This window comes from Canis lupus, chromosome 23 (assembly GCF_048164855.1).
Source record: "Canis lupus baileyi chromosome 23, mCanLup2.hap1, whole genome shotgun sequence".
NCBI classification, from domain to species: Eukaryota; Metazoa; Chordata; class Mammalia; order Carnivora; family Canidae; genus Canis; species Canis lupus.
Window position 1 is genome coordinate 23121980 of NC_132860.1, and position 14462 is coordinate 23136441.

At 37.1% G+C, this 14462-nt stretch overlaps 1 protein-coding gene across 1 annotated transcript; it reads right to left on the bottom strand.

Moving 5' to 3' along the window:
* Window positions 1-3433: 3433 nt before the first annotated feature.
* LOC140615505 (olfactory receptor 52A5-like) lies at window positions 3434-4385 on the bottom strand. The gene has a single exon (XM_072795369.1). It carries the CDS (start codon window positions 4383-4385, stop codon window positions 3435-3437), a length of 951 nt encoding a protein of 316 aa, XP_072651470.1. The 3' UTR covers window position 3434.
* Window positions 4386-14462: the final 10077 nt, after the last annotated feature.

Below are 14462 nucleotides of genomic sequence, written 5' to 3' on the forward strand. Positions count from 1 at the left end.
CTAGTTTCATTCTTCTGCATGAGGAGGTCCAATTTTCCCAGCACCATTTATTGAAGAAACTGTCTTTTTTCCAGTGGATAGTCCTTCCTCCTTTGTCGAATATTAGTTGACCATAAAGTTGAGGGTCCACTTCTGGATTCTCTATTCTGTTCCATTGATCTATGTGTCTGCTTTTGTGCCAGTACCACACTGCCTTGATGACCACAACTTTGTAGTACAACCTGAAATCTGGCATTGTGATCTTCCCAGCTATAGTTTTCTATTTTAAAATCCCCCTGGCTATTCAGGGTCTTTTCTGATTCCATACAAATCTTAATATAAGAAGCTTTTGCACAGCAAAGATACCATCAACAAAACTCAAAGACAACCTACAGAATGGGAGAAGATATTGGCAAATGACGTATCAGATAAAGGGCTAGTTTCCAAGATATATAAAGAACTTATTACACTCAACAGCAAAGAAACAAGCAATCCAATCATGAAATGGGCAAAAGACATGAACCGAAATCTCACAGAGGAAGACATAGACATGGCCAACACGCACGTGGGGAAATGCTCCGCATCACTTGCCATCAGGGAAATACAAATCAAAACCACAATAAGATCCCATCTCACACCAGTGAGAATGGGGAAAATTAACAAGGCAGGAAACCACAAATGTTGGAGAGGATGTGGAGAAAGGGGAACCCTCCTGCACTATTGGTGGGAATATGAACTGGTGCAGACACTCTGGAAAACTGTTTGGAGGTTCTTTAAAGAGTTAAAAATAGATCTGCCCTATGACCCAGTAATTACACTGCTGGGGATTTACCCCAAAGATACAGATGCAGTGAAATGCCAGGACACCTGCAGCCCGATGTTTCTAGCAGCAATGTCCACAATAGCTAAACTGTGGAAGGAGCCTTGGTGTCCATCGAAGATGAATGGATAAAGAAGAATTGGTCTATGTATATAATGGAATATTCTTCAGCCATTAGAAACGGCAAATACCCATGATTTGCTTCGACGTGGATGGAACTGGAGGGTATTATGCTGAGTGAAATAAGTCAATTAGAGAAGGGCAAACATTATATGGTCTCATTCATTTGGGAATTATAAAAAATAGTGAAAGGGAATAAAGGGGAAAGGAGAAAAAATGAGTGGGAAATATCAGAAAGGGAGACAGAACATGAAAGACTCCTAACTCTGGGAAACGAACTGGGGGTGGTAGAAGGGGAGGTGGGCAGAGGGGTGGAGGTGACTGGGTGATGGGCACTGAGGTGGGCACTTGACGTGATGAGCACTGGGTGTTATTCTATATGTTGGCAAATTGAACACCAATAAAAAATAAATTTATAAAATTTAAAAAAAAGAAAAAGAAGAAGAAAAGCAGTTGGTATATCCAATAAGAGAATATCTGGTGTGTGGCACTATGAAGGTCATTGGTCACCCTGGGAAACAAAGAATAGTACAATGGTCATGGTGAAAAGTCCATACAATCTTGCGTATAGTGGATGACACTGGTTTCAGGTGATAAATCTAGTCCAATCCCTGAACTTATGAATTACACAGCTACACTATATTTTGTACTTATAAAGCCTACCACTGTTCTTAATCAATCACACAGATTATGAATATGTCAAATCCATGGGACAAATCATTGCACACAGATCAAATCCAGCATGCTGGATTGGAAATCAACAAGTAAATGTGTGACAGATGGTTGAAGCCAGATTTTTCACTGTAGGAATGGGACTTTAGCAATAAGCAAATTTAAGTAGTTAGAAAGATCCTTGTGGTAATAAATTCATGTTGCAGATATTACTAAGAACTATAAATTAACTTAATTTAGATGCAAGTGTTTACATACAGAAATATTTATAGATATGTGTATGAGCATAGGTTAGCTAACACACAAAATTCCTTGCTCTGTCACCTGAGAGAATTTAAAGCATTCTTTAATTCTTCGTTTCTAATTCTATTCACCAATAAAAAGAAAAAAACATCCCAGGGAAATCATAATTCTAGAACTGGGGCAAGAAATACCCAAGATTATCCTGGAGCATCTTCCAATGCCATAAAGAAAAAAGCCACACACACACACACACACACACACACACACACACACACACAGTGAGGGGTAAGCCAAAAAGGAACAAAAGCATCCAATGGTCAGGATGAAACAGCATGAGCAATAAAATAAAGTAATATTGGATTATACTCAAATTATGACAAAGATACCCATAAATCCATACTGATATAAATAAATGATTAAAGAAATTAATAAGTAGGGAGAATAAATCAATTGCCTTGTAAAAAAATTCTAAATAATTTACTAAATTATGTATCTATTCCGTCCTCAAGGAGAAGGAACATAAATCCCTACTCCTTAAGTGTGGTCTAATTAGAGCAATTTTCCTTCCAAAAGCACAGTAAGAAATGGTAATTAAAATGAAGAAACCTGACAAATACTATCTCAGATAAGTAATTATGCTCAATATACACAGTTAATCAATTATGTTGATAATATGCACCCTTGATACGTAATCAAAATGAGAATTTGACATCTATGATTTTCCTCCCCAAAGCATGTAATTCCAATCTAATCAAGAGAAGCTTACAGAGACTTGACAACTAAATGCAATGTGTCATCCAGGATGGGATCTTTTAGGAAATAAAGGAAGTTAGGGAAAAATTAAGAAACAATAATAAAATATGGACTTTAGTAAATCATATGTATCAACATTGATTCATGAACTATAACACATATTAATGAAAGAAAACAATGATAAGGAAAACTGGGTAGGGGGTCTATGGGAACTCTCAGTAACTAGATATTCAAGTTTTTGTGAAACCAATCATTTGGATTTAAAAAATGTTTAAATTTGCATTCCAATACAAACTTAAACATTCATCTTAATGCTCAGATGAATGTAAGTCAGAAAATAATTGAATAGTGATGACAAAATATAAAGATAAAAAAAATAAAATAAAATAAAATGATAAAGATGATAAGTTGGAGGAGCAAGATTACTGAAATTAGAAGACAAAAAAGAAATTAGTTCACAATCCTTGGAATTATCAACTTTATGAATTAATTTATTGTTTTTAAAGAACACAATGGAAATATTTTAAGCAGAGGTTAACTATTTAAATTTACTTGTGTTTTTAAGAAATTTCCTCACTGAAATATTGAACTAAACTAAATTAAATTAAAGATTGACTAAACCAGAAGCAAATCTGCATGTTTTCTCTCTTTTATGTCATCTACTAATAAGTTGATTCTGTGTACATAAATACTAATGGTTTAAATAGGAATGAGAGCCTGTCTCCAACATAAAATCTAGAACTGTATCTTTCAGCAGCATAAATGAACTTGAGAAAGCACAAAATCTGATCCCAAACTACTATTTCTCAAATTGAATTTTATTATTTGATAAAAGTTAAATGAGAAGTCAAGAGGAATCTTTAGAGTGGAAAACCTTGGACACTCGATCTCGAATCTGTTTGGTCTTCACCCCATACACTATAGGATTGAGCAAAGGAGGGACAAGCAGGTAAAGGTTGGACAGAAGAATATGAATGTAGGGTGGAATATGGAACCCAAACCTGTGTGTAAAGAAGGAGAAGAAACCAAGGAGATAAAACTCAAGGAAGACACAAATATGGGCAATGCAGGTGTTGAAGGCTTTGAGCCTAGCTTCCCTCTGAGGCAGATTGAAGACAGTTATAAATATTCGGATGTAGGAGAGGGTGATGAAGATTATGTCAAATCCAAGTATAGTGAAGGCCACAAAGAGACCATAGATCTTGTTGACTCGAATGTCTTCTGCTGCCAACTTCACAATGGCCATGTGCTCACAGTATGAATGGGAGACCACAGTGGTCCCGAAGTGTTTCAGCCGACATTTGATGAGGATGAGACATGGAGCTACAAGGAGGGCTGCTCTGAGCATCACTCCCACTCCAATTTGAGTGAGAAAGTGGTAGGTAAAGATGGTTGCATGTCTCAGGGGATCACAGATGGCCACATAGCGGTCCAGGGCCATGGCCAGCAGAATTCCTGATTCAATGCATTGGAAGGTGTGGATAAGCCACATCTGAAAGAGACAGGCATCAAAGTATATGTCAGGCAGATGAAACCAGAAGATGCCTAGCATTTTTGGTAGGATGCAGGTGCTGAGAGCAATGTCTGTTGCTCCAAGCATTGCCAGGAAGAGATACATGGGCTCATGGAGGCTGCGTTCTGATTTGATGATGACCAGGAGCAGGGAATTCCCAAACAGAGCAATGATGTACATGGCACAGAAAGGAATTCCAATCCAGAACTGCACAGACTCCAAGCCGGGGATCCCAATCAGTGTCAGCACCGGGGGCATGAAGATTGTGCCATTGAGCTTGAACATCTTGGCTTAGAGCTGCTTGATTAATGTTGCAAATTTTGTATTGAGTTTCTCTTTATTTGTTCTCATCTAGATTTATTGAAATTTCTAGAAACAGAAATTGAATTTGTTTTTAAAGGGCATTTTGTCAAGCCTAGCTGTTTATTGATTGTGTAATTCTAGGAATGCACAGACAGGCTCCCCAAATTCTCTGCCCCTGTCTCTGTGTCTACCTCTCTCCATGAAGGCAACACAAATACACAGGAGAATTCAATATGCAAAGCAAACCCACTTGCATTTGAAGCTGTATGTGCATTTGTGGCCATTTGTCAGTTAAAGAATGTTAGTTTGGTTTTATAATAGGTTCAAGAACTTAGGATGTTACATGTATTTTTCTTATTGTTTTGTTATTTATTTCATGTCTCCATGGACTTTATGCTGTCTATTCTTTTAAATAACTTTTAGAAAACAGATACAATAAAAAAGGGGAGGTGAGTGAAACCATTTGCCTGTCAGAGATCTTTCTTTCTAAAACTATGATTCATTGTAAATCCCTTTACTAAGCAATTGGTTAGTATCTAGGAACTGTGGGTTAAGTTAAATTAAAAAAAAGGGGGGGGGCTTTCTATGTCATCAAAGAGATTAAATAGGTATGCTAAGTATGATAAAATAAGATTTTAAGTTTAGAGGGAAGTAAAGCCTCATGTATAATTCTATGGGATGTCAATGTAAGAAAAGCTCACACTAGGGGGAATTGACAAAGACAAGACGAGAGGAGAGATTTTCATTGAAGATGTTACATGTATTAATTTTGTTTTTACCCAAGTGGAATTCACAGGCAGTCATTTGTCTGCAGTCAATGCAAAGAGAGGAAAAAAAGAAACATTCACCATTCTGAGCAGTATTCTATACTAATGGAAAATAGGAAGTTACAAAGTAGTGACCTATACCTTAAAGACAACAATCTATCTATGAATATGCATTGTTTAATAAAAAGTTAAATGTCTCTATGCTTAGGAAAGGAAAAATTAATATTATTAACATGTCATTTATTATAGACTTGATGTACATATGCAATGTAAGTATCATCAAAATCCCAGCAGGTCACATTGTGTATATGTACAAACTGTTCTTCATTCAGTTAATATGGAAAGGGAAAAGACCCAAAACAGCAATAGGCACTAGAGAAGAACAAAATGGAAACAAATAGAAGTGAGAGCCCATAAATAGACACACACATATGCAAAGTTAACTGACACAGAACAAAGGCAATTTAATGGAGAAGGAAAATCTTTTCCACTAATGGTGCAGGAACGACTGCATATCCACATGCAAAAATAAACGATGTAGACATAGACCTTACATCTTTCACAAAAATTCACTCCAAGTGGATCACAGTACTTTTAGGTGGGAAATAAAGTATAAAAATTCTAAAAGAGAGGATAGGATAACCTATAGGAGATCATGGCCCCAACAGTCAACTTTTTGTTAACTTTCAAAGTATGATCGGTGAAAAAAGAAATTGATTAAGTTAATCTTCATTACAGTTGGAAACCATCTGTTCGGTGAAAGACATGGTTAAGAGAATTAAAAGACAAATCACAGACAGGGACCAAATATTTACAAAGTATGTATTTGATTAAAGGACTTTTATCCAAAATGTACAAAGAACTCTTAAAACTCAACAATAAGAAAGTGAACAAATTAAAAATGGGCAAAATTCTGAACATAAACCTCAACCAAGAGGAGGATATATTGATGAAAAATGAGCACATAAAAAATGCTCAACATCCTAGGTCACAGAATTTCAAAACAAAGCAACAGTGCAATATTACCACACACCTTTTTCAATTGCCTGAAATTCAAGACTCTGATGTGTTAAATGCTGGTAAGGAAGTGGGTCAACAAGAATTCTCATTCATTAAGGGTGAAGATGCAAAATGGCACAGCTACGTGGGAGACAGTGCACAAAGCTAACCATAGGCTTATCATGAAATCCAGTAACTGTGCTCCTAAGTATTATCCAAGTGAATTCAAAGCTTATGTAAACACAAAGCTTGTGCATGAATATTAATAGCATCTTTATTCACAATTGCCAAAACTGGGAAGCAACCAATATCTCTATCATGTATACACAAACTGTGATACTTCCACATGATGAAGTATTCAGTGACAATAAGAAATGAACTATCAAGTCCCAAAAGATTTGGAGAAACGTTAAGTCCATGTTGCTAAGTGAATGAGGCTGCCCTGGAAAAGCCACCCACATGGGATTCCTACTATATGATATTCTAGAAAAGTAAAACTATAGAGACAGTATTCACCACGGTTTCAGGGAGAAAAAGAGAGGGGTGAATAGGTGGAGCCTAGGACTTTTTTAAGGTAGAAGAATATTCTATAAGGTACAACAATAATGGCTATAAGATATCAAGCATTTGTCCAACCCCAAAGAAATGTAGAACACAAAGAATGAGCTCTAATGTAAATTATGACTTTAGTTAATAGTAAATATAAGAAAACCTAATTAATACCAATTTGTTCATCAGTTGCAACGAATGTACCACACTAGTGCAAGATGTTAATTGCCAGAGAAAATGTAGGATGGGAGAGGAAGAGAGTGTATATGGAAACTACACTTTCTGCACAATTTTTCTGTAAAACTGAAACTAATCTACAAATAAACATCATCAATAAAAAAGTTAAATATATACATAACGGGGTCTATAACAGAACTTGTGTCATGGCATTTTAAATAAATTATACCTCAGAGGTGGACCTTAGGGAGTAATCTCCAGTATTCCAGGCAAAAGTAGAAATTTTTGAACTAAACAATACAAAATAAAATTGATGTTGACAAATGGCAAACTAGGCAGATTTTGAAATGAGTAAAACTTGATGCATGAATAAAATATTCTTACTGAAATTCAGGTATACATTTTGCATGGAAAATTGATATTGATAGAATAATGGTCTAAAATGAAACATTTAAATATTTTTAGTTTCTCTTGGAAAACTTTCTCATATAAATAACTGCTCAAAAAATAATATCATTTCAAAGAATAGATGGCACTTACTGATTCTGAAGAAGATAACGTTAGTAAAATAAATCTGAAAATGTATTTGTTCAGAAATCAATTGCTATGATTTACTACTGAGAAATACTTTTCATATCGTTATTATTAAAATGATTATATTCCTGTGATGCCTGCATGGCTACATGGTTGAACATCTGCTTTTGGCTCACAGTGTGATACCAGGGTCCCAGGATGTCTTGCATCAGGCTCCCTGCAGGGAATGCAGTGCAGGACACTTCCTCTTCTATGTCTCTGCCTCTCTCTCTGTGTTTCTCATGAATAAATAAAATCTTTAAAAAAATAAAATAAAATGATTATATTCCTCACATACAGTCTCATTGGTTTTGGTTGGATGGGTGGAATAAAATGCATGGAACACACAACTGGCTTTAATACAGCCACGAAAAAAAAAAAAAAAAAGATTAAAATTGTCCTGAACCAGGCAATGCTCAATTAGAAAATACAAATTTTGTGGAACTGTCCTCTTTAATCAAAGTGTGGCATTAACTCTGGGAAATAACAAGGAGTGGTGGAAAGAGAGGTGGGCGGGGGGTGGGGATGACTAGGTGACGGGCACTGAGGGGGGCACTTGGCTGGATGAACATTGGGTGTAATGCTATATGTTGGCAAATTGAACTCCAATTTAAAAAATCAATTAAATGTTAAAAATATAATAAATAAAATAATAAAAAAATAAAACAAAAAAAATAAAATGGACCAAAAAAAAAAAAAAAAGGTGTGGCATTACATCACACTCTTAACCCAACCCTTAAACCATTTCCTTTCTCTTCCAAATACCTGCTCCTCTACAACCCACCCTTGGATGTCAATGCACAGCCCAGTTTCCTGTTTACTGTCATTCATTCCTCTGGGAGAATGTTAGTATCTGTTCCAGTTTAAACATTGCTTGCACATCACATAACTGTGACATTCTCACATTCACTTTGAAGCTTTTCCTTCTCGTTGGTACAATAGTAATACCAAAGGAATTCAGTTAAGTTCGATCTGAGTGCTTTTCCTGATATTTCCCATGTAAAAGACACTGTGCCAGGGGCTGAGCAAACACACATGACATCTGCAGAATTTGCCTGCAGCAAACAATGAGGCTACACTCTTGTTGACTCCTTTAGGTTGCAGCTCAAGTCTCCCAACAGGACATCTGGCCCTGTGCTTAGCCTGGAGCATGCATTCAGATCGCACGTTTTCAACTTAATAATGTTGTTGATCTGCAACATAAATATCAAGCATTAGCTTTATTTTTCTCATTTATAATGGCAGATGTTGATAGAAGTGACTCCTAGTCAATTGCTGGTTCTTTGGGCCCTTGCTCTTGCAAAGCTCATTCTGCCCCAAAAAGCAGCAGACAGGTTGTAGATACAAGAGGCTGTCAAGGGATCCCTGGGTGGCGCAGCGGTTTGGCGCCTGCCTTTGGCCCAGGGCGCGATCCTGGAGACCCAGGATCAAATCCCATGTCAGGCTCCCGGTGCATGGAGCCTGTTTCTCCCTCTGCCTGTGTCTCTGCCTCTCTCTCTCTCTCTCTCTCTCTCTCTGTGTGTGACTATCATAAATAAATAAAAATTTTTAAAAAAAGGCTATCGACACAAACTGTCCCTTTGCTTGTTTGATTTCAACACATGCAAAATACTAAGTCTAAATGCGTTCTCCTTTGAAAGGACATGAATTGTGCATGTATACAAAATCTAGGGGGTTTCCACCAAGATAACCTCTGTACTGAAGGATCAATTAATTGAAAACTTCACTTGTCTGATGCTCTAACCATTTGCCTCAGGGATCACTGGGTAATCCAGGGCTCAGATAAATGTGAAATCACGGCTCTACAGCCATTGCATTATTTTATTTCTGAGATATGTCCAGAATCCATGGTCTGGAACCTTGTTGTAACTCTCTGGATTGATGTAATTACTCTGTTCCTGGCTCTTGATATTCCTCTCGCATAGTCTTACCTCACTAAGCACATCTTTTTTTTTTTTTTTAAGATTTTATTTATTTATTCATGAAAGACACACACACACAGAGAGAGAGAGAAAGAGAGAGAGAGAGGCAGAGACAAGGGCATAGGGAAAAGCAGGCTTCATGCAGAAAACCTGATGTGGGACTCGACCCCGGAACTCCAGGATCACGCCCTGGGCTGAAGGCAGGCACTAAAACTGCTGAGCCACCCAGAGATTCCCTCCCTAAGCACATCTACTCTATTACTATTCTATCTCTCCTTCCTTTCTCTCTCTCTCTCTCTCTCTCTCTCTCTCTTTCTCTCTTTTACACACACAGACACACACAGAGACACTTCAAAAAATGTTGTCAGGTCCATTTCAGGTATTTGTAATGTGTACAGATCCTTTTCTCTTTCCAGTGCAAGAAGGAAAATGTTTAATCTCCAGGGAAACTGTCTTCCCACCTGCACCATCTCCAGGTTTTCATGCTTGCTGGTCACTTTCTTTGGCCTTCTCTATTAGCTCTAACAAAGACAAAGCTCAACTGTGACCACATCATGCTAGACTCAGAACCACCTGAAGGAAGCTTTATTCTGAGGATGACTTGATACCTAAGGGAAAGCTAGTTTCTATGTGGATGAGATGTAGTGGATCCGAATATCAATGGATATTATACCTACCTAAAAATAGGTTCAGACCCCAGGCATTCCTTATCTGATTCATTATAAGAAACTTTGGTTTTGGCCTCTCTGGTTCTTTTTGTGCTATCAATTCATTAGCAGCTAAACATGTGTGAAGTCAGTTTAAATTTTTACAAAATAATTTAGACAGATGTATATAATGAATGCCCTTCAAATAGACAAGGGAACTCTAATTCTACTCAATGTGGACTTCTACCCCTCACTTGTGTTAGATGACTACAGATTTTCCTCTTTGGCAGGTGCATAAGTAGGTAGTATGAATGTGATTTCAAAGACATCATGAACTTCTGACTGTAAATGAGGCAAAACAATTGCCATCTAATTTCCCTAGTTCTTGAAGAGATTTTAAGGGCTGTGAATCTGAAGGTATTTTTTTTTTTCCTTTTTTTGGTTGGGTGTCTTGTTTTGTTTGTTTGTTTCTTTCTTTCTTTTTTTTTTCTGTTTAATTCACCACTTTTCCTGGCTAAGGCAGGTCCTTAGTATCTCTCTGTCCTTGATTCCCATCATTAATCCCTAATACCCTCATAAAAGTCCTTAGTGTCAGGCCAGTATTCTTAATTTACTACCATTACATCTTCAATCATGCAAGGCCTCCTTTGTGTAATTCCGTCCATGTAAGTTTCCTTCTACCCTTCAATGCTTAAGATCAATCTACCCTACATTCTCCCCAGAAAAATTCATTGATCAATGCAGTCCCAAAATTGTTGTTTCTCTATCCTCCTCATTCTTTAAACATGTTTTTCCTTTCAATATGTGCTGATGTATCAGCCTACACATTCTTTCAGAATGTAACTTGTTTAATGACATTATTGACTTCAAAATCACATCTACCTAAATTTTCCAAATTAAAGAAAAGCAACTGAGTAAAAGGCATAGAGTTTTTATATTTAGAATATAGAAATCACAGGTTAAAGGAGACAAGTGTTCATGTATCTGGATTTTATTTTTCTGTCTTAGCAGAAACACTAATATACTGTATTAATGATTGAGAATGAGGAAAATCGGTGTTTCATTTTGTTTTCCTAATTTTTAAATCTCCATGAATAAAAGCTCTCATTTATGTATCACATTCATAGAACTTCATAGAACCATACAATAAGACTATCCATTGGAAAAAGGACAGTTCTTCAATAAATGGTGCTGAGATAGTTTGACAGCTATGTGCAGAAGAATGCAGACCATTTACCTACACCATACACAAAGATACACTCAAAGTGGTTGAAAGATCTAAATGTGAGACAAGAATCTATCAAAATCCTAGAGGAGAACACAGGAAACACCCTTTTTGATCTTGGCCACAGCAACTTCTTGCAAGATACCTCTGTGAAGGCAAGGGAAACAAAAGCAAAAATGAACTATTGGGACTTCATCAAGATAAAAAGCTTCTGCACAGCAAAAGAAACAGTCCACAAAACTAAAAGACAAAGTACAGAATGAGAGAGGATATTTGGAAATGACCTATCAGATAAAAGGCTAGTATCCAAGGTCTATAAAGAACTTATTACACTCAACAGCAAAGAAACAAACAATCCAATCATGAAATGGGCAAAAGACATGAACAGAAATTTCACCAAAGAAGACATCCACATGGCCAACAAGCACATGAGAAAATGCTCCACATCACTGGCCATCAGGGAAATACAAATCAAAACCACAATGAGATACCACCTCACACCAGTGAGAATGAGGAAAATTAACAAGACAGGAAACAACAAATGTTGGAGAGGATGTGGAGAAAGGGGAACCCTCCTGCACTGTTGGTGGGAATGTGAACTGGTGCAGCCAGTCTGGAAAACTGTGTGGAGGTTCCTCAAAGAGTTAAAAATAGGGCTACCCTATGACCCAGCAATTGCATTGCTTGGGGTTTGCTCCAAAGATACAGATGCAGTGAAAGACTGAGACACCTGCACCCCGATGTTTTAGCAGCAATGTCCATAATAGCCAAACTGTGGAAGGAGCCTCGGTGTCCATCGAAAGATGAATGGATAAAGAAGATGTGGTCTATGTATACAATGGAATATTCCTCAGCCATTAGAAATGACGAATACCCACATTTGCTTCGACGTGGATGGAACTGGAGGGTATTATGCCGAGTGAAGTAAGTCAATCAGAGAAGGACAATCATTATATGGTTTCACTCATGGGGAATGTCAAAAATAGTGAAAGGGATTATATGGGAAAGGAGACAAAATGAGTGGGAAAAATCAGAGAGGGTGACAAAACATTAGAGACTCCTAACTCTGGGAAATGAACAAGGGGTAGCGGAAGGGGAGGTGCGCAGGGGGATGAGGTGACTGGGGTGATGGGCACTGAGGGGGGTACTTGACAGGATAAGCATTGGATGTTATATATTGGCAAATCGATCTCCAATAAAAATATATACATATTAAAAAAAGGACCATAAAATAATTTTCAGGAAATTACCCTAAAAATATATACAAGAGATACTATTCATGCACATGTTACTCATCCTTTTTTTGTTGTTGTTACTCATCCTTATATTCTGACATATATTTCATTTTTATTTCCAGTATATTGTGGTCTAGTGTTATTTTTCTCTTATTCAGGGCCATATCCCCCCTCTTCGTAACCCACATTATTTTCCTGCTTTTTATTTGTTTTGAGACACATTAGCTACTCTTTGGTCATATGACCAAATGTCTTTATTCCTTTAATTACCCACCAGTCTGTGTTTGAAAAATTTTGATTAGTCTATTCAGTTTTTTCAACAGAGAAACTCAATAATGCTAGAGAAAATCACAATTCTTAAAGAGTTGCCAGAGGCACTTGGGTGCCTCAGTGGTTGACAGTCGGCCTTTGGCTCAGGTCTTGATCCCGGGGTCCTGGAATTGAGTCCCACATCAGGCTCCCCGCCGGGAACCTGCTTCTCCATCTGCCCCTCTCTGTATATCTCTCATGAATGAATAAATAAAATCCTTTCAAAAAGAGTTGCCTCAAAATTAATGCAGCTCTAAAATTCCTGACTGATTTCTAGACATTATGTCTAAATCCCACCTCTCTGTGTATTTGCTTTGATAACCTCCTTCTCTGTCATTCTCTCTCTCCCATAAAATGCAGTTACAATACATATATGCATATACAAATTGTATCTTTAAAAAACTACTTATTTATTCACGAGAGACAGAGAGAGAGAGAGAGAGAGAGAGAGAGAGAGAGAGAGGTAGAGACACAGGCAGAGGGAGAAGCAGGCACCATGCAGGGAGCCTGACCTGGGACTTGATCCCGGGTCTCCAGGATCACACCCTGGGCTGTAGGTGGCGCTAAACCGCTGAGTCACCCAGGCTGCCCTCAAAGTTCCTTTGAATTAAGTTCACCTTTTTCATTGTTGTTGACAGGACTTTCTCCCTATGTCCCTGATTCCTGTCAACCCTATAAGTAGGAAATATCTATCTTAAAATGTTTGGGAAGATAATTCCTACGCTTACTTTCAGTTCACCACTCACTTTGCCAAAACGTGAAGATGAAAATGAAAAATGATTCATAAAACTGTTGAGATTAGAAAAAATGTTTAGATGAGAGTCATCTTTCTTTAACCTTTGGTAATCTCCCTCTAAATCTTTTTTTTTTTTTTTCTCTAGGACTGTCTCTCTGACTCTGCCTCTCCCTTTCTTTTATTTTTACTTCCATCTCTCCAATACAGTCAAGAGCAATATATTTATTTTCTTACTTCTGATGCCACATAGTGGTTAACTTCATTACTGACTGGTTGTAGGTGGATGAGAAAATCCGTCTAATTCAGTTAGAAATAGGAAAACAGATTTTTTTTGCCTGATATTCTAGAATTCTGATTTAATCTACCTTCACCAACCATGCAAATCAATCTCACTTGATCAAAATATCTATAAGTAGACCTATTATTGTATTTGTATACTCAATAAACATACTTCATTTTTTTCCAGAAAAAATAGCTAACCTACCATTCCTTCAAACTCAGTCATACATTTAGTGACTAAATGCTTAGCATATAAGGGATGATCTTTAGTACATACTATTAAACAGTGTTGTTTTTGCTACCTTTAACAACTTATTGTTGCCAACTTATTGTCATAAGAAAGTGTATATTAGAACTTAAAAAGCCATTTGAGATTCTATACTTTCATTATACTTTCCTTTCCTCATAGTATGTTTTACCTTAGATTTCCTCCCATACCCAATGTGTTTACTACCTAACAAATAATTGTTTATCATTCAACTCTCACCTCAGAATCAGCTCCTCTAGGAAACATTTCCTGTTCTCAAGCAGAATCACAAATTCGGCCTCTATGTCCTCAGGGCAAGATAGTGACTGGTTACTAAGTGCATCCTAGTAGGAATTAATTAATTTAGCAGTTTACTTTCCCTGGATCTGTTTAA